The sequence below is a fragment of the Anguilla anguilla genome, chromosome 1, assembly GCF_013347855.1.
Source record: "Anguilla anguilla isolate fAngAng1 chromosome 1, fAngAng1.pri, whole genome shotgun sequence".
Lineage (NCBI taxonomy): Eukaryota > Metazoa > Chordata > Actinopteri > Anguilliformes > Anguillidae > Anguilla > Anguilla anguilla.
In genome coordinates, this window is record NC_049201.1 from 74,570,087 (window position 1) to 74,588,430 (window position 18,344).

General features: G+C 42.7%; 1 protein-coding gene across 1 annotated transcript; it reads right to left on the minus strand.

Annotated features, from left to right (window-relative positions):
• Window positions 1–6,637: 6,637 nt before the first annotated feature.
• Window positions 6,638–16,525, minus strand: LOC118207668 (sperm acrosome membrane-associated protein 6). The gene is made up of 9 exons (XM_035381514.1): window positions 15,367–16,525; window positions 14,890–14,976; window positions 14,318–14,389; window positions 13,298–13,321; window positions 12,720–12,797; window positions 11,648–11,751; window positions 9,800–9,956; window positions 8,586–8,796; window positions 6,638–7,768 (listed from the first exon to the last, which is right to left on the minus strand). The coding sequence occupies exons 1-9, from the start codon at window positions 15,578–15,580 to the stop codon at window positions 7,702–7,704; spliced, it is 1,014 nt and encodes a 337-aa protein (XP_035237405.1). The 5' UTR covers window positions 15,581–16,525; the 3' UTR covers window positions 6,638–7,701.
• Between the last annotated feature and the right edge of the window lie 1,819 nt (window positions 16,526–18,344).

Consider the following 18,344-nt stretch of genomic DNA (forward strand, 5'->3'; position numbering starts at 1 on the left):
GGTGATTCCTGCCTCCACTAATGTTCTCAGCGGGCTAGCCCCCACCCCCCAATGTAAGAATGTAAGAATATAAAAGAGAAATAGAGTGAAATCCTTGAAATGGGAAGGGTGGGAACTCCCTATTTACTTTAGAATCTGACGCATAAGTTGATGGCTCTGTAACAAATGTGTAATAAATCTTTGTCTTCAGGAATGCTATATGCACCCAAAGGAGGAGCTGGTATTTCCTGTTTTTTTTTGTTTTTTTTTGTAACATTAATTAAATCAGGAAGTCTCTGGAGATTAGAATCTTTTTTTTTTTTTTTTTTTTTTGAAGAAGACATGTAAAAGTTGTTACCATTCACCGTCAAATAGCTGTTTGGTGTCACTGCAAGGAATAATATTTTTCTAATGAAATTCAACAGCAAACTGTGATTATATCTTCATCTTTCTCGCTGTTTTACAGCACTGTAAATTCACAAAACATGAAGTACATGTATTTTCAATGGCAAAACCATAAACACAGATATCCAGACTGATCATCAACACGGCCGATGTAAAACAAACAAATAAACAAACAAACAAAAAACATGGAGCATCATTGTTAATACAGTGTTGCTTGTTTTTCAGAACTGATGTGTTTCTAATCAATTGCAGCATTTTTTGTAATTTGGTGAGAAGCAGCATCCCTCATTTTCCTATGAAAGGCATGCAGTGTACTCACTGGTTGGGTTCAGTGTCATTTACCAGAATAGCTGCCAGACGTCTGTTATGGTTACAATCTCAAAAAAGCGAAAAACAACTAGCTGAACTCATTTCCCGCAACATAGTATTCAGAGGGTGCTTGCGGTTGGAAAGCTGCGATCATGCACTCCACCTCTGGTATCTGCGAGAATGTAACGTGTTCCGTACAATGGCTGTATCAAAGTGATCTAAACGTGTCAACCTATTACATTTAATTTACTTAAATCAAGTAGAAAAGGCTTGGTGTTTCATTGTCAGAACACCACACCGAGTTCAACTGGAACGCATTAAAAGTCTTAATGTAAATGTCACCATTGATCATAACTTATCAAGTCGGTAAAAATCACATTCGTTGCAGTTTGCGTTTAATTTCCGAGGTACGAAAAAAAAAACAACGTACTGACACATATGCTACAGTTAGAATGCTTACAGGCGAAATAAACACGGCTGTCCCGCTACTTTAGGCTACAGTAGAACCAGTTCACGAATGCGATAATGTCATGCCGTAGGCTACATAGCTAACTGTAGGCTGCACCCACACATACAGAACGCATGAAAAAAAAATGTATTGCCCATGGTCGTTAATTACCATAAATGTTACGTCTCCAGGCTGGAGCTTATGTTCATATGACGCAATGGATAAATATGCAAAACTTCACTCCCAGTGGTGTAGGCGTCACACGTCACATACAATCTAGACGTATGGTTACGATAGATTTCGAAATAAATAAATTGATGAAGAATTTAACGAATACACAATGAAATAAATAAGCAATGAAATGGACACTTAAATAAATAATCAATTAAATAAATCAAATATCAAATATTTTATGTAAAAATGCAATAGTTAAAATGAACAAAGTCACCAATAGAAACAATTGTCAATATTCAAGTCACATAAGAACCAGAAAACATGAATATTTGATGGAATAAATATAAAGGTAATATGTAAATATATAACATATAAAATGTATAATAAATATGAAATCTGGGTTGGTTGGCACAATTATACAGGTGCGCAGTTAATAATGTGATAGCCAAAACAAGCAATCCCGGTCACACTGGGACCCAGCTCTGTGATAATATGATGTTAAATACCCAGCTAACATCAGTCATCACAGGCTTTCAAATCTTACAGTAGCTGATCTCTATTTCTATTAATTGGAAGTAATCTATTTCCAATATTCCCATCTAACACAGTTTTATAATATGCTTAGTGTGAACACCATTTTTTTAATTTTTACTTTTGATACTACAAAGCTGAAATCTTTGCCACACAAAAAAGTGAGTTTTTCATATGGTGTAACATGATACAGGACTACAATTCAAGAAACCAGACGTTTCAATCTTACATTTTTGTGACTGCGACCTTTATAGGACCAGAGAATAGCTGTGTGCCAACCAACCCATGTGCTAACAAGAACCAGTTCCCCCTACTTCACATTCCTTAAAAAAAAAATAATAATAATAACCATACGGCCCGACACAAGAACATATTCCGGGATGGGATACTGATGTCATACCCTTGATCAAGGTACTTTCAGTAACATATCCAGCAGTATAAATTTGTTTTATGCTACGTAAAATGCCGAAAAAACGTCAGTTAAAAATAGCTGAACTCGTTTAACTTGTTCACGTTGCCTGGAAAGATAAACAGTCGCGAAGGCTGATTACGTTCTAGCGCGCCCTCCTTGTTCGTCTCTCGTTACCGTGACAACTTGCACACCGATTCACTTAAATAAAATGAATAGTTTACTCCCAGTAGGCAGGGCAATTTTGAGTCACGTCCCAGTATTTTTAGTAGCACCGCCAAGGGTTTAAAGCCTTTGTAATGGTTTGTCTCGTTTCTGAACTTCTGTAAGTTCCCACAACGAGTACTGCTACGGGACTACGGAATTTAACTCGGAGAAGTATGTAGATGCAGATGTTTCTATAGAGCTTGTGAAAAGGGTAACACCTGTATTGTCAGTCGTCTCTCGTGGTTACTAAGTTGTTAGCTTGTGATTTTCACGAGAAATCGACCGCTATATTTTTGAATATGTTCTCTCAGCACTTGGAGTAGATTTTTTATCAAGACTAGGCCTATTTGAGTCAGAACTATTGTCCTCATGATCCCAAAACTGTTGTAGCGAATGAAATTCATATATTGAGGTGTCATTTTTAAGACATTCCAAGGCCAGAAACCACTTTAGTCAACGAACTCAAACCACAATAATTTATGTGGGTTCTTATTCTTTGGTGGATAACCAGCTTCCATTTTAATAATAGCCTACATGCTTTGTTTGTTTGCACGTGAAACTGTATGCAGTTTCCGGTAGACTGTACATTACTTACCCTGCCTTATTTTTTAAAATACCCTGCTCATTTACTTGACTTAGTCTACTTAACAATGCTTTAGTATGCTAACTATATTGATTATTTCCGTTTCTGCCGACCCTTTTTTAATGCAATGCATGTCATAGCCGGCCAAATAGGTGGCCCTTTTTTAAAGGATCCCTTTTACTTAATAATAAATATAATACACTGCATACTATACTATAAATAATACATTTAACAAAACAGAATACATAAGTTACCATTTGTAATTTGTTTTAAGCGCAGAAAACCTAGGCATGTCTGAGGTAAAATAAAAAATAAAAAAGCAACATCAACAAAAAACAGGTAACTTTTTCAGGCTTCTGATGTGGCCATAGTTCCATAACTGCTGCTTCGGTGGTTGCAAATGATATTATAAAACCAGTGGATAATTAACAGCATTGTGCAACCCTGTTTATTGACCACTCAAAGGCATTTGATACAGTGATTTGATTGAAAGTGTCACGGTTTCTGTGCAGGTAGATCATTTTTCTGTGCCTGCACTGGCTCAGTGGTTAGCATTCCGATTAGCCACTCGGCTAATCGTTATTTTGGTGTGTGGGGACGATTAGTTCGAGCTTGCAGATTAGCCACTCGGCTAATCGTTATTTTTGGTTCCTGTGGGAGGATTGTTCCTGCTTGAACATTCCATGCATTCCTTCAGGGTTACCTCTGATCTGTTTCACCTGGGGGTTGCTCACATCTTCCGCTGATTACCAGCCACACCTGTGGCTGGGTATTTAAAGCGTCAGTAGGCAGTGGAACAGTGCTTGAGTGTAACGTGTTTTGCTCTAGCCAGTTCCCTGTCGTATTCCTGAGCAAGGTGTAAGGAATTTAAGAACAAAGAAATTTAAAAAAGAATTCTGACTTCAGTTTGTTTGTGAAAAAGGTATTAGGACGGTATAGGTCCAGATTCTGAGGCCGGCGGTTTTAAGGGGTTATTGTGTCACCGTTGGGGCACAAAACTTTCTGCCCTTTACTAACCAGTTTTCCCCCCTGGTTTTAGCTGGCCTCAGAACTTCTTCTGTTTGTTTTTGAAAAGACATTTTCTTTTTCTCAGCTTCAGTTCGAAGTTGTTTATTTTTCATTTCTCATTTCCCTGTTCCTTTATTTTCCTTATATACTCCTTCTTCCTCAGTTACCCGTTTAGGGGTTTATTATTCATTATTTGGGATACGTCCCCTAGGAGTATAGCACCCCCTTCTTATTTTGTCTCTCACGAGACTCAGTGGTTACTGGAGTGCCCTTTGGTAACTTATAGATCCCCTGTTTGGTCGCGTCTGGTCTTCACCCTTCCCCGCCCTCACAGAAAGACTAAGAAACATCAGGCCAAGCACTAAAGCAGCTAAATGGGTTGAAAACTCCCTATCAGATAGAACACAGTGTGCAAATGTAGATGTCTAACAGTACATTAATGGAGGTCCACCAATGGGTTCCACAAGGGTGTTCTGGACACGGTCCAGTTTTGTTTTTATTTTTATTTTATTTTATTTTATTAAATGGTGGTGCAGTGGGTGGCACTGTGACCTCACAGCAAGGAGGTCATGGGTTCAAATTCAGCCTGGGCCTTTCTGTGTGAAGTCTGCATGTTCACCCAGTGTCCGCATGGGAATCCTGCGGGCACCACAGTTTCCCCCCACAGTCCAACGACATGCAGGTAGGCTAATTTTAGGTATGAGTCTGTCAGTGTGAGGTATGAGTGTGTAAGTGAATGGTGTGTGTGTTCCCTACGTTAGACTGGTGGCCTGTCTGGGGTGTACAGCTCAAAGTTTTTCTTAAAATCATATAACTCCAAAATTGGTTTATATGGTGACGATACCCTTGTATTACTAAGGTAATGGCTGCTTGCCATTCAGCTGCATTACATTTAGTTACATTCATTTGGCATAGGTGATTGTCAGACTTGATATTTGGGCTGCACTGCGCATGCTGGTTTTCATTCCATCCACAGTCACAATGGCAGCATTTTAGCAAGCTAATTTTTTTTTTAATGGGGTGCTTTTTGTGTTTAGAGGGATTATTTACTGGTTTATTTAGAGGGATTATCAAGCCACATTATGCCAGGAAATGCTATGCATGCCATGAAGAATAGAAGTCCCATGTTCACATTGTGCATATTATGCTATATTGCAAACAATTACATAAAAAGGGGCAACAAAAATGATCAAACTGATCAAATTAAAGACTCAATAGGTGACTCAATATGTTCCTAATTAGGTTACTGAACATGTTTTTAAGTTCTTTCATAATTTTACTTTAAATTTATTACCACAATCCAGGTTTGTCTCATTATCATTTGCTTTGTCTTTGAAATCTTCATTACCTACCAAATGGTTAGCTTTAGAGGCCATGTGTCCACATTTTCTCCGATTAAGAGCCAAGTGATTCACCTCAGTCTTTAATTTGATCAGTTAAAACATTTTTTACCTTTATGTAATAATTTGCAATACAGCACCATATGAATATGTGACTTTGATTCTCCATGGCATACATAGCTACTTCTGTGGCTTAAGAGGGTATGCAATCCGTCAATGCTTGAAAAAAATAATTAATAAAAATTAACATATTGTTAAAATTCTGTGATTGCAATTGTGGTTGAAACCAAAATAAGCAGTGCTACTGAAATGCCCTGCGTAAAACATGCTCGTAACCAGAGCAACATGAAGTATGTTACACCTGGCTAACAACATTCCCTGAGCAGGAAGTCTCCAAGCATGGTGGGCCTGGAGAGCTACAGGGTCTGCTGGTTTTTGCTTTCACCTTAAAATCAGCATCCATTTGAGACCCAAGACACCAGGTGAGTTGAGTTAACTGTGTAATCAACTGCTCTAATTGATTCATGAAGTGCAGAGTCACTATGAAAACCAGCAGACCCTGTAGCTCTCCAGGACCAGGGCTGGAGACCACTGCTGTACATTATTATGAAAGTGATGCCAACCTAGAAGCATATCATATAAATCATAGGTTCATACTGCTAACAATGAAGTCACAAAACCGTAAGGCACGTGCTCACAAAGAATCCTAGCAGCATTACATAAGAAAGATGCAGGTGATTGTTTGCAAAAGTTTTTAAAGTTTTAAAATGCTACTTAATGACTAAATAAAAGAGGTGGGCAATGCTGGTCATATCCATTTCTGGTTCTCACGCCAACTTCTGGCCTTAATTGCTTATTCAGCCCTAACATGCCATCTGACATTTTAGCAACATTGCTTGATAAGCGCATAAATTAAAACAGAATTGGTGGAAACAAGAGCGTCCAGGAATGGAATTGTCCACCCCTGAAATAAATATTTCCATGAATATTTGATTAATATTGGCTCTAATACATGGGGCAAGTCCAGTCCTGAAGGGCCTGCATGTATGCAAGTGTTTGTTTCCACCAATTGCCAAATTAGGCTCCTGTTTCACGAAGAAGGATTACCGAGTTGGCTGGATAGCTGCACTAAGTAAAACCCGGAACGCTCCCAAATCTGGAACATTGACTGAAGTAAAAAGAGCTGTTCTGGGTTTTCCGCAGTGCAGTTATCCAGGTAACTCAGTAATTCTGCTTCCTGAAATACCTCCTAGGTCACAGTAAAGAGTTTCACATAGGGACACAAGAACAGTCTTTGGCTGTCATTCATGTACTTATCAGGAAATGTAGCCAAAATGTGAGATGGTGTGAATTTTAGGACTCATTCTGTAATTAAGGCCATAAGTTTGCATGAAAATAAATAAATAAATAAATTAATTAAGATACAGCCCTCCTGACCACCTCTGCTCTAATATGCTACTCATTGTTGTTAAGGACAAAGTGGTTGAATGGCCAGTTTCAGGGTGTGAAATTTCTGTTTTAAACTTGTGAAACAAAGCATGAGGCAATCAATGCCGTGCATGTTGATGTGGAGCACACCCTCTCAATTGCCTGGACATGTCCTCCAAAAATGCAATTACATGACAATATGCCAATTTCAATCATCAACTAAAATATGTTTTCACTTGGCATGACTTGCTCTCACGTAACCAAGAACTTTGGCTTGTCATGCCTCCTAGTTTGACTCATTGTAGGTTTGGTCAGAGTAATGTGTACTGTGTGAACTGGACTTAATGTGTTCATGGCTATGAATAACTAGAAAATGAGCATTGTACCTCATCGGATCTGTTTGTAGTTGTTCCAATGACCTTCGGTATGCACTTATTGTACGTCGCTCTGGATAAAAGCGTCTGCAAAATAAATGTAATGCAAAGTAATGTGATATTTTTATTCTTTTATGACAGTGAAATCGTTCTATGGAGTATCCTCACAGGCAGACCATTCAACTAAAAGCACTGGCATCAAGTGTTGTGATACAGCTCACAACCTGTTATTGAATCCTGACTGTGCCAGTCTTGACTGTGCTAATATGGGGGCACTGCATACGTGACTGGCCATCACATTGCTCAGGGAAGGATAGCCAGTTAAGGTGCAAAGGTAGCGGGAGTAACTCTAAAATTCATAGATACGGTTTTCACTTTGCACGGACTTGTCCTTCACATTGGCGCCCTCTAGTGGTGAAACACAAACACTCCAGACAAACCAGACGATATGCGGAAACATTGTTTAAAAGTAATCACGGTCATCGGCGATATGAACAACTCATGTCTTAAATGAATAATTGTACTATTCTTGGTGCTTCATCTCTGGTCATTGTCATCCACCAGACCATAAACCTGCAAGAAAAATCACAAAAGAATCAACAGAAAGATCACATTCACAGATAACAATAAATCTATATAACCGTGTACAAACATTTCTTTAGACTTGAGTATGAACAGCTTACTCAGTATAAAATCGGAGAACAGTCTATGTGTTCTGACCTATCAGTCCACTATTGACATGAATAAAATAGAATTGCATACAACATTGTCTTTGCCAGTATGCCAGTAACATAACAATCTGAACTGAACAAATTTTAGACACAAATGATTTAATATCTTCCACAATATTTTCAGGTCTCAGCTCTGACAGGTAAATCTATCCGAGACTAGATGAGATTCCTGAACAGATAAATCCCGGCAGGCTACGTGGAGCCCATCATTCACTTAAGGCGGAATGATGGGCTCCTCGTTTAAGACTATAATGATCACTTTTACAAGGCGCTTGCATTTTGATATTTTAGTTCTGGAGAGGCCAATGCGAGCACTTTGCCTGCCCTTTATTCACACAAATTAGTTGTGTGGGAGTTATGTGTCCTTTTTAGACCTCTACTGCTTTTGTCAGTGTTGTTATTTTCGTAGCTGTTTCGTAATTGTTTATAAATGCGATTTGGCGCACAATGGAGATGCCGCGTGCCTTCGAGTCCGCGGCTCTCCCCCAAATATTGACACACGGCCGTGGCTCTTTACTGCGCGTGCTGTACTGTATGTGTCTATTCCACGGAGCACGGATTGCTCATCTGTGTTTACAAAAAAAAGGCATATACGTCCAAAGGCAACAGCAGAGGGAGCGTGTCTTTAAAAAAAAAAAAAATTTTTTAACGCAGTTTACCCCAGGGACAAGAAGAGCAGCAGCAGGAGAGCCGTCAGACAGGCAGCCACGAGAGCAGGGGACGGGAGGAGCGGCAGGTTGGGAGACGGCGGGGTCGGGGCGAGGTCACAGGGCGGCCCGGCAGGCGGGGGCGGAATCTGCCCCCCCGGAAGGAGAGCCGTGTCAAATACCCCCTGCAGCTCGGCCTGGGCGACCAGGACCTGGGGGATCACTGTCAGTGAGTCAGACAGCAGACATAGAGAGAGTGAGAGAGAGAGAAGTCAGACACAGAGAGAAAGAGACAGTCAGACAGAGAGAGAGAGATAGAGACAGACAGACAGAGAGATAGAGAGACAGTCAGACAGAGAGAGAGAGAGAGAGAGAGTCAGACAGCAGACAGAGAGAGAGATAGAGAGACAGTCAGACAGACAGACAGACAGAGAGAGATGGTACGTGCCTTGATTTTAGGCTATTATAGCTATTTCAGTTAATATTATGACATTTGCTCATGCATTATGCATGATGCATGAAATACTTTGTCATTTCAGTATATACTGTATGTGAATATGTAAATTAATGAGTCCCCCAGATTACACTAAATATGGATGTAATAAAACATTCATAAGAAAATTTGGCTGAAGAGGCGAAACTAAAATGACCTTGTAATTTGAATTCCTAACAGCTAATTCACTTTAAAAGTAGACTTGTTCTGATTCGTATCAGGATTAAACACTGGTAGCAGAAATGTTTCATTTCTTAATCACTAGCCTGATGGCGTGTATTCAGAGTTTATTCAGCTGGACCTCTTTCTCTTTTTGACCCTTCTTCCTTGGGATTTGGAATTTTGATTTGCAGTCGTACCGTTCCGGTAACCTCTAAGCCCGCCCGATCCTGCGCCTGCGCGTTTAGGAGCGCCCCCTCCTAAAGCAGCTTCCGTCCTCCAATGAGAATGCTCTCTCCTGACACAGCCACTTGCAACCCAATAGCAGTTCTACCCACTATGGGCCACGCAGGGCAGCAGGAGAGAGTTAGCGTCATTTTGCGGAGAGCCGTGTCCCTCACTGATAGCAGCTAGTAGCCTCCTGGCCCCCTGGCACCATTCATATGGCATAGGATCACACTGGCAAAGGGCTACCCCCCTGATAAAAAAACATTTCAGTCCAGATTTGAGTTTGGAGCTCCTCGGCAAAGTGACCCCCATCCCGACCCCCAACCCCCCCAGCTTCGCACCTCACCTTTGAGGTGGTGGTAGGTTCTGACGATGGAGCGCTGCTGGGAGAAGATCTCGCACTGGTACGTGCCCTGGTGGTGGGCGCGGGCGGAGGGGATGGAGTACAGGCGGTCCTCCCCCACCGTCACGACCCCGAACTGCTCCACCTGCTGAGTCCTGGCCTTCGGAGGAACCCAGGCGCAAAAAGGTCTGATGTGCTTCCAGAGCGCATGCTCACTCACACAAACACACAGGTACGCAGACACACACATGCACACAGGTACGCATGCTCACTCACACACGTACACAGGTACGCATGCTCACTCACACACACACACAGGTACGCAGACACACACATGCACACAGGTACGCATGCTCACTCACACACGTACACAGGTACGCATGCTCACTCACACACACACACAGGTACACAGACACACACACGCACACAGGTACGCATGCTCACTCACACACGCACACAGGTACGCATGCTCACTCACACACGCACACAGGTACGCAGACACACACACGCACACAGGTACGCATGCTCACTCACACACGCACACAGGTACGCGTGCTCACTCACACACGCACACAGGTACGCAGACACACACACGTACGCAGACACACACACGCACACAGGTACGCAGACACACAGGTATGCAGACACACATGCACACAGGTACGCAGACACACACGCACACAGGTACACAGGTACACACAGGTATGCAGACACACGCACACAGGTACACAGGTACACACAGGTATGCAGACACACACGCACACAGGTACACACAGGTATGCAGACACACACGCACACAGGTACGCAGACACACACACGCACACAGGTACACAGACAAACACACGCACACAGGTACGCAGACGCACACAGGTACGCAGACACACACACGCACACAGGTACTCAGACACACACACGCACACAGGTACACACACACGCATACAGGTACACAGGTACACACAGGTACGCAGACACACACACGCACACAGGTACGCAGACACACACACGCACGCCAGGTACGCAGGCACACACACGCACACAGGTACGCAGGCACACACACGCACACAGGTACGCAGACACACACACGTACACAGGTACGCAGACACACACACGCACACAGGTACACAGACACACACACGCATATAGGTACACAGGTACACACAGGTACGCAGACACACACACGCACACAGGTACACACACGCACGCCAGGTACGCAGACACACGCACACAGGTACGCAGACACACACACGCACACAGGTATGCAGACACACACACGCACACAGGTACGCAGACACACACACGCACACAGGTACGCAGGCTCACACACGCACACAGGTACGCAGACACACACGCACACAGGTACGCAGACACACACGCACACAGGTACGCAGACACACACGCACACAGGTTCACAGACACACACACACAGTTTCGCAGACACGCACACCTGCACACACACACATACACACACATACACACATGCTCACACGCACACACGCAGCTGTGAATAACAGGTTTCTGGAATTGGGTAATTATACACTCTAAATACAATCGCAATGACAGAAGTTTAGAAACTTTACAGGATCTCTATTGAGTCGATAACACTGAGAGCCAGATTCTCTTGGGAGTCTGCCATTTAAAAACACGCCTTTGTTATTTACAAATGGTCGTAACATTTTGGCTAAAATAATTTATCTATCAGAAATTCCTCTGTGTTCTCCTTGAGAGGCTGTTGATCTGCAAGAATAGAGCAGAATGGCTGCATTGTGTTCTTTTAAGGAGCGAGGGATCAGTTGTACCACCCCCACCCCCCCACCCCACCCAAGCCCGTTATCGCTAAACCCTGCCCCTCACCTCAGGGGCGAACCTCCAGACGACCTCCATGTCGGTCGGCAAGGGAAAGCGGACGTCACATCGCATCTCGGTGCCGTTGCTCTCCCCGACCGTGAGGTCCACCACTTTTTTTTCCGAGATACAGACGCACAACCACGGGCATCGCTCACAGTCTTTCTCTCTCTCTCTCTCATTTTCTTTTTTTTTTTTTAACTTCTTTTCCTCAAACTCTGATAGCCAACAGTCACTGCCTCCATTACTTCAATTAATTGTAACGCCCAATGACACCCTCCGCAGGACCAAGAGTGGGAGGTGATAGCTTTGTGCAGTAATTGCACTGTGGTGGATGGAGAATGAACTGTGTGGTGAGCGGGCGGAGGCTATCATTTCAAATATGGAGTATGAATTCTTATAAAATTTGCGTATATAATTCAATTTATGGACCTACATTATCACACAGATAGATACTACTTTGTGAAAGGCTGCTTGACATGTGGGTTGGTAGGTGTCAAAACCCTACTGCTTAATATGACTAAAACAGACTGCGCTATCAATGGACATTTATTTGTCTGTTTATACGTGCTCAAAATTCAATGTAACAATCATATCATTACTGGGTGCTGAAGATCATTTGTTAGCCTTCAGCCTTTTTTGTTTCAGTCTTTTTGAGAGGATCAAGAACTGACTTGTTAGATGTGGGAGGCAAACCCGACCGCATAACCAGAACACAATATCCCACCACTATGCTGCTGTTCCTAGCAACATTTTTTTATGCACACGTGAATATAAATATCTGTACTTTGCATATTGTCTTTTGCCATCCTTAACACGACAGTAAAATGATAATCTCACTTTGACCTTTCTGAAGCTTTATTTTGTGGCTGTATTCATGTTGCACTCCACAGTACCACCTCCTGAGTGACAAGACACCTCTCAACAAGCATGTGTGGCTAGTTTATCTATCTGTGTATGTAGGAATGTATAAGTATATGCATGGAAACTCATGGAAGATGCCTCCCTTATCTTGGGGGTGGATACTGCCTGTGAGGCGTGTATGGTGGTGGTGGCGGGGGTGATGAATATTGGAACTCACTGGGACAGTCGAGAGGGTATTCACAGCTGTCATACAGGCAGGTGACACAGTCGTAAACAGCTCCTGAAACCTGGAAACCTGTGAATCGCCCAAGGGTTAAAAAATCATCTTATTCTCAGACAACGGTCTCCAAAGCAAATAGAAGTTGCTGACCACCTGAGATTCTTGCTCTTGTTTATTTTCAAAAATCCAGTTAAGTTTTATTTATGTACTTACTTACTTTATTTAGAAATTTAGTTAATGATTTTAAAAAAAAACCCTGTTGTAAGGTATATGTACATAAATGTGAAATACTGTAATTAAAAACTAATAAAACAGGAGTGTTGGAATGTTATGTTGTAAAAATGACGTGTAAAATAAATAAAACAGATAAGCAAAAGTAAACAAACAAAGAAAAAGTATTCCATAAAGGCAAATAAACATGTTAAAAACAAAGACAATAGCAAAAGCAGGAACAGCTTGGCTCTGGGAGCAGTGCACTTTTAAAAGCAGTCATATTCCTGAGTGCAAAGAAAATCTGAGAACCATAAATGTGAAGATGTCAGAAGATGAACAGCAGAGCGTGCTGGTGTACTCACCGCAAGGTGGGACGCATCCGGTAGCTAAAGGGAGAGAAAGAGAAGTTAAACCCTAATAGCGGCTCTGTGCATCTCCATTAATTATCCGTATAGAGAGCTTCATTTCACTGGAAGAGTTCAACTCAGGAATACAGGAAGCCATGTTGGTAGTGTTTAACCGCTTTAACAGTTGGTATGCTTTGTTTTCACTGTGCACCACTGATGGGTGTCATTGTTGTGTGATTTTGTGTGTTTATTAAGCTGTCCTCTTGGCCAGGTCTCCCTTGTAAAATGCCTCGGGCGGCAGGGTAAAGGGTAAGGAGCTGGTCTTGTAACCTAAAGGTCACAGGTTCGATTCCCGGATGGGGCACTGCCGTTGTACCCTTGAGCAAGGTACTTAACCTGCAGGATACTGTAAATCCAGCTGTATAAATGGATACAATGTAAGTGCTATGTAAAAAAAATTCTGAATAAGAGCATCTGTTAAATTCCTGTCACCCTCAGTGGGGTGTTCTGGTTAAATAGAGGTTACAGAGAGGAGTAACCCAAGATTCAAGATTACAGGTTCAAGAAGGACACACATGTCAGCAGCCCGGCTTTGACAGTACAAAATGAAACATCACGGCACAGCGCATCCAAGATACAGTCTGACAACTTAGTCGTGATATTGGACAGCCAAAGGCAGGAACCGGGAGCCAGCAGATGCTTGCATGAGCATGGGCACAACACATGAGTCAGACAGATCAATTTAACCTCGTAACTGGCAAACAGATGGAGTTTAGGAAACAGTGGCAAGGCAAGTGAGAATCCATCCTCTGTCTCCCAGACGGACGGGAAGGCGTAATATATTTGGGTGTATATGTGTGTGTGTGTGTGTGTGTCTGTGTGTGGGTATCAGTGTGTGTGTGTCTGTTGGTGTGTGCGTGTGTTTGTATGGGTGTGTGCGTGTGTGTGTGTTTGTATGTGTATGCGAGTGTACATATATAAAGAACATTCCAGACAGAGAGTATGAATGAGGGAGGAGACGGAAGTGCCTCTCACCTCTGGGCAGTTTGGAGGCCTCAGAGATGAAGCGCTGCGCTGCCGCCTGTAGCCTCTCCTCGTACACGGAGTCTGACGGACAGCACAGCAGAGGGAGAGAGAGAGCGGGCGTGACCCCCCAAACGCTGCTCATAGTCCTCCTCAGGCCGTCGGTGCCTGTTCACCCTCGATCTCTCCTCGTTCCCTCTGGTTTTCGCTGTCTCGCTGTCTGACTCGCGCCGCGAGGGCGTCTAGCGCTGACGCTACAAAGCCGTGTAACAAATCTGCCCGAAATGTGTTTTTGTTTTTTTGTTTTTTTGGTTAGTTTTTTTTGTTTGTTTGTTTTTTTTTTCCCCCCCTTGCTTTTTTTTCTTTTTTTTTTTTGGTGGTCACTAAAATGCCCACCCCCCCCCCCCACCATTCTCCCTCCCCCCATACACAAATGTGCCCTTTTTTAACCATCATTATATAAAGAGCTCTTAAAAGACAGCCTCTCTCTCCCTCTTTCTCTCTCTCCTCCTCCCCCCCCCCCCCCCCACCCCTCTCTGAGGTATAGTGGTTGGTGGGGTGGTGCAAACTGCAGGATTTGGTACCTGCATTTAACTTCTCATCAAATTCCTCCACGAGGGGCATGATCTCAGCGTGCATGATATTCCTGAGCTGTCTGTCATAGCCTCCCCCTGAGGAAGACACACGCAGACTGAAAGTGAGCCATTAGCAGCGTAGCCCAAAGCCCCCTCTCCATTTACTTCTACATTGTCAAATTTTGTGTGTTTGATGGAGTTAATGATCCTTTTTGAGGACAACTATAACACCAGTGTACAAAAAGAATGTATATAATACAGCAATGTATCTTCGCTGTAAAGATGTTATTACATTGAAATTTAAACTGCCTTGCATAAAGGCTACAATGCCAACAGTAACAACAGCAACACAAAAAACAACAATAACAACAACAACAACAACAACAACAACAACAACAATAATAATAATAATAATAATAATAATAATAATAATATTAATAATAATAGTAATAATAATTCTAACAAACACAAGGTCAGGTTCCTCACCGACTCTACCAGCCTGGATCACTTTCTGTTCATAGTTGAAAATCCGGTCAATCGTTCGGAAACAAGAGTCCATGTTTCGTACACCATATTTGGAGAGAACATGCCCCCAACACAAGCGAAGGCTGTCATCAACATCGACAAGGCATTGGAAACAACCGGACGAGCAAGCCACACAGACGCTGAGCAAAACTGCCCAAATGGCTAACTTCCCCATCAAATCAATTCAAATCATATTGAACTGAGCACAGTGCAAGGGGAGAGAGAGCTCTTGTTTGTTTTTCTTCAAAATATTTACATTATCGGTCAAATGCGTGACCACGCAACGTGAATGTCTGTGACATCATAACATAGCTAGCTGAGAAGATTCCATGTTCTAATACAGTTGATGGCTGGAACTTAGTCTGTTAGTCTGCTCCGGTAATGCAGTGTCCTCATCTACACTACAATCCTGCTGACTACGAAGCTGCACCTTTGAAACAAAGCTTGTTTAAAGCAACACTATGCTGCACGATAGTGACAAATTCAGACATTAACAACAAAATAAAAACAAATAGAATATATTGCAGCTTTTCTCGGTGAGTCCTGAGTTGGGATTTTTTTTTTAATGAACTGGGTTGGGATTTTTTAAAAATAGAAAACTTCTATTTTGTTATTTAATCATATATGTTTAGTTAACAACATCACCGCGCATTACATCTGGGTACCTGGGACAGGCATGAATCAAGCATTTCCCTCAAAAGACACACTTTCAGCTATGGAAGGAAAAAAAATAAAAATCCCCCCCTCCATTTCCCCACCATCATTTTTCTCCCTTGCTTTCATTGTCTCTCTCCCCCTCTCTCCAAGATCCCACACTGCGCCTCTTTTACTGCAGCACAGAAAGATGGAGCAAGAGAGGGAGAGAGAGAGGGAGGGAGGGAGGGAGGGAGGGAGGGAGAGAGCGAGGGGAAAAGTGGTGGATGCAGACGGAGAGAGAAGGGAAAAACGTAAAAGAAGGGAGCCGAATAAAGTATGGCGTTAGAGGAGACCGGACTTTGCGGGAAGGGCAGTGAAGACCGGAGGAAAAAAGGAAATAAAAACTGAACACAGACGAGAGGGAAAGAGGGTGAGGAGGAAAACAATGCGTGGCCCAAATGACAAAGTGGGCTAAGCAAAAAAAAAAAAAAAAAAAAAAAAAACGAACAAAAACAAAACAGTCAGGAACGGTTTAAGAGAACATTTTTTCCAAAAAAAAAAAAAAAAAGGTGTCAGTGAGGTGAGAAGGAGAAAAGGCAAGAAAAAAGGTGAGAGACGGGTAGACCGATGGAGAGAGACTACCAATCAAACCCCACCGCCTCAACTCGCCCGGCATCGCCGCCACCCTCCGCCTTCCCCCCCCCCCCCCCCCCCCCCCTCTCTCTCTGTGTCGCCATGGTAACGAGACAGGGTGCCTAATACGGGGAGTTAATATATTTTCAGTGGCAGGGCGAGTTGGGTACTAATGCATTCATCTGTCTCCGCACAGACAAGCCAATCAATACAGCTGCTGGAGTCTGCTCCTGGCCTGCCAAACTCCAGACTCTGGCAGCTGGTCAGTCGTTGGCTGCTGTGTATTTAAGGACAGGTATCAGGGGGGAGATTTAGGGGCAAAAAAAAGTGCAATTAGGGGACTTGAGGGGAAATGCTTTTCTAATATATCAGTGCTTTTATTACAGAACATCAATGCGTTATTCATCCTTACTTTAGGATTTGTAATCTAGTTTTTATAACGGACAAAATCAACAGAAGTATGTGTGTGTTTACATATACAGTGGGGTCCAAAAGTCTGAGACCACTAGTCAAGATATTTCTATTTTGCATGTGTTGAATGTAATACTAATTCTTTCATTACAAATGATAATATCAGCTTAACAATTAGAGTGAAAAGTTGAAAAATGTACATGAACTTCAGAATACCTTAGTATTTGTTATGTCCCCCTTTTGCTTTAATGACAGCATGCACTCGAGCTGGCATGGACTCCACAAGTTTGTGCATAACCTGATGACCCATGTTATCCCAGCATGATTTGACAATGTTCCAAAGAGCTTCTTGCGATGTCACAGAATGCTTGGCTTTCTCAGTCTTCAAGTGCCCCCATAAATGTTCAATGGGGTTGAGGTCAGGTGACTGTGGAGGAAAGTCCATGACAGTCAGGACTCCTTGGTCTTCTTTCGTCTTCAAGCAGTTCTTGCAAAGCTTTGAGGTGTGTTTGGGGTCATTATCCTGCTGCAGTATGAATCCTTCTCCACAAAGATGCAAACCGGAGGGTATAGCATGTCTCTGAAGAATGGAGTGGTACTTCTCCTTGGTCAGGTTGTAGTCAATTTGGTGCAGGTGCCCAACTCCAGAGTAGGCAAAACACCCCCAGACTTGAATATTCCCACCACCATGTTTCACTGTGGGTTTGATACACTGTGCTATCATTCTCTCTCCTGTTCGTCTCCTTACATACACCCTTCTGTTACTGCCATAAATCTCAAACTTGGATTCATCAGTAAATAGGACTTTTTTCCAGTCATCCACCGTGAAATGCTGGTATTTCTTAGCCCACCTCAAGCGTTTGGCCCTGTTTCCCCTCCTGAGAAGTGGTTTAGAAACTGCTACTCGTCCTCTGAGACCACTACAAGACAGCCTTCTTTTGACAGTACTTTTGCTGATTGGAGTCTTGCGTTCTTTATTTAGCAAATTCTGTATCTGTGATGAAGTTGCTTTTCTATCTCTCAGGGAACTAAGCTTGATGTATTGATCTTCTGATGGTGTGGTCACTTTTGGTCTTCCTGATCGTTTTTTGGATACAACTGATCCAGTTTCTGCAAAGCGTTTTAGAGTTCCATGCACTGCTCCCTTAGAAACCTTTAGTCTAGCCATGATTTGACGCTGAGAAAGCCCCTCTTTGTTTAGAATAACAATTTGACTTCTGACATTTTCACTTAGTTCTGATGCCATGTTTCCCACTATC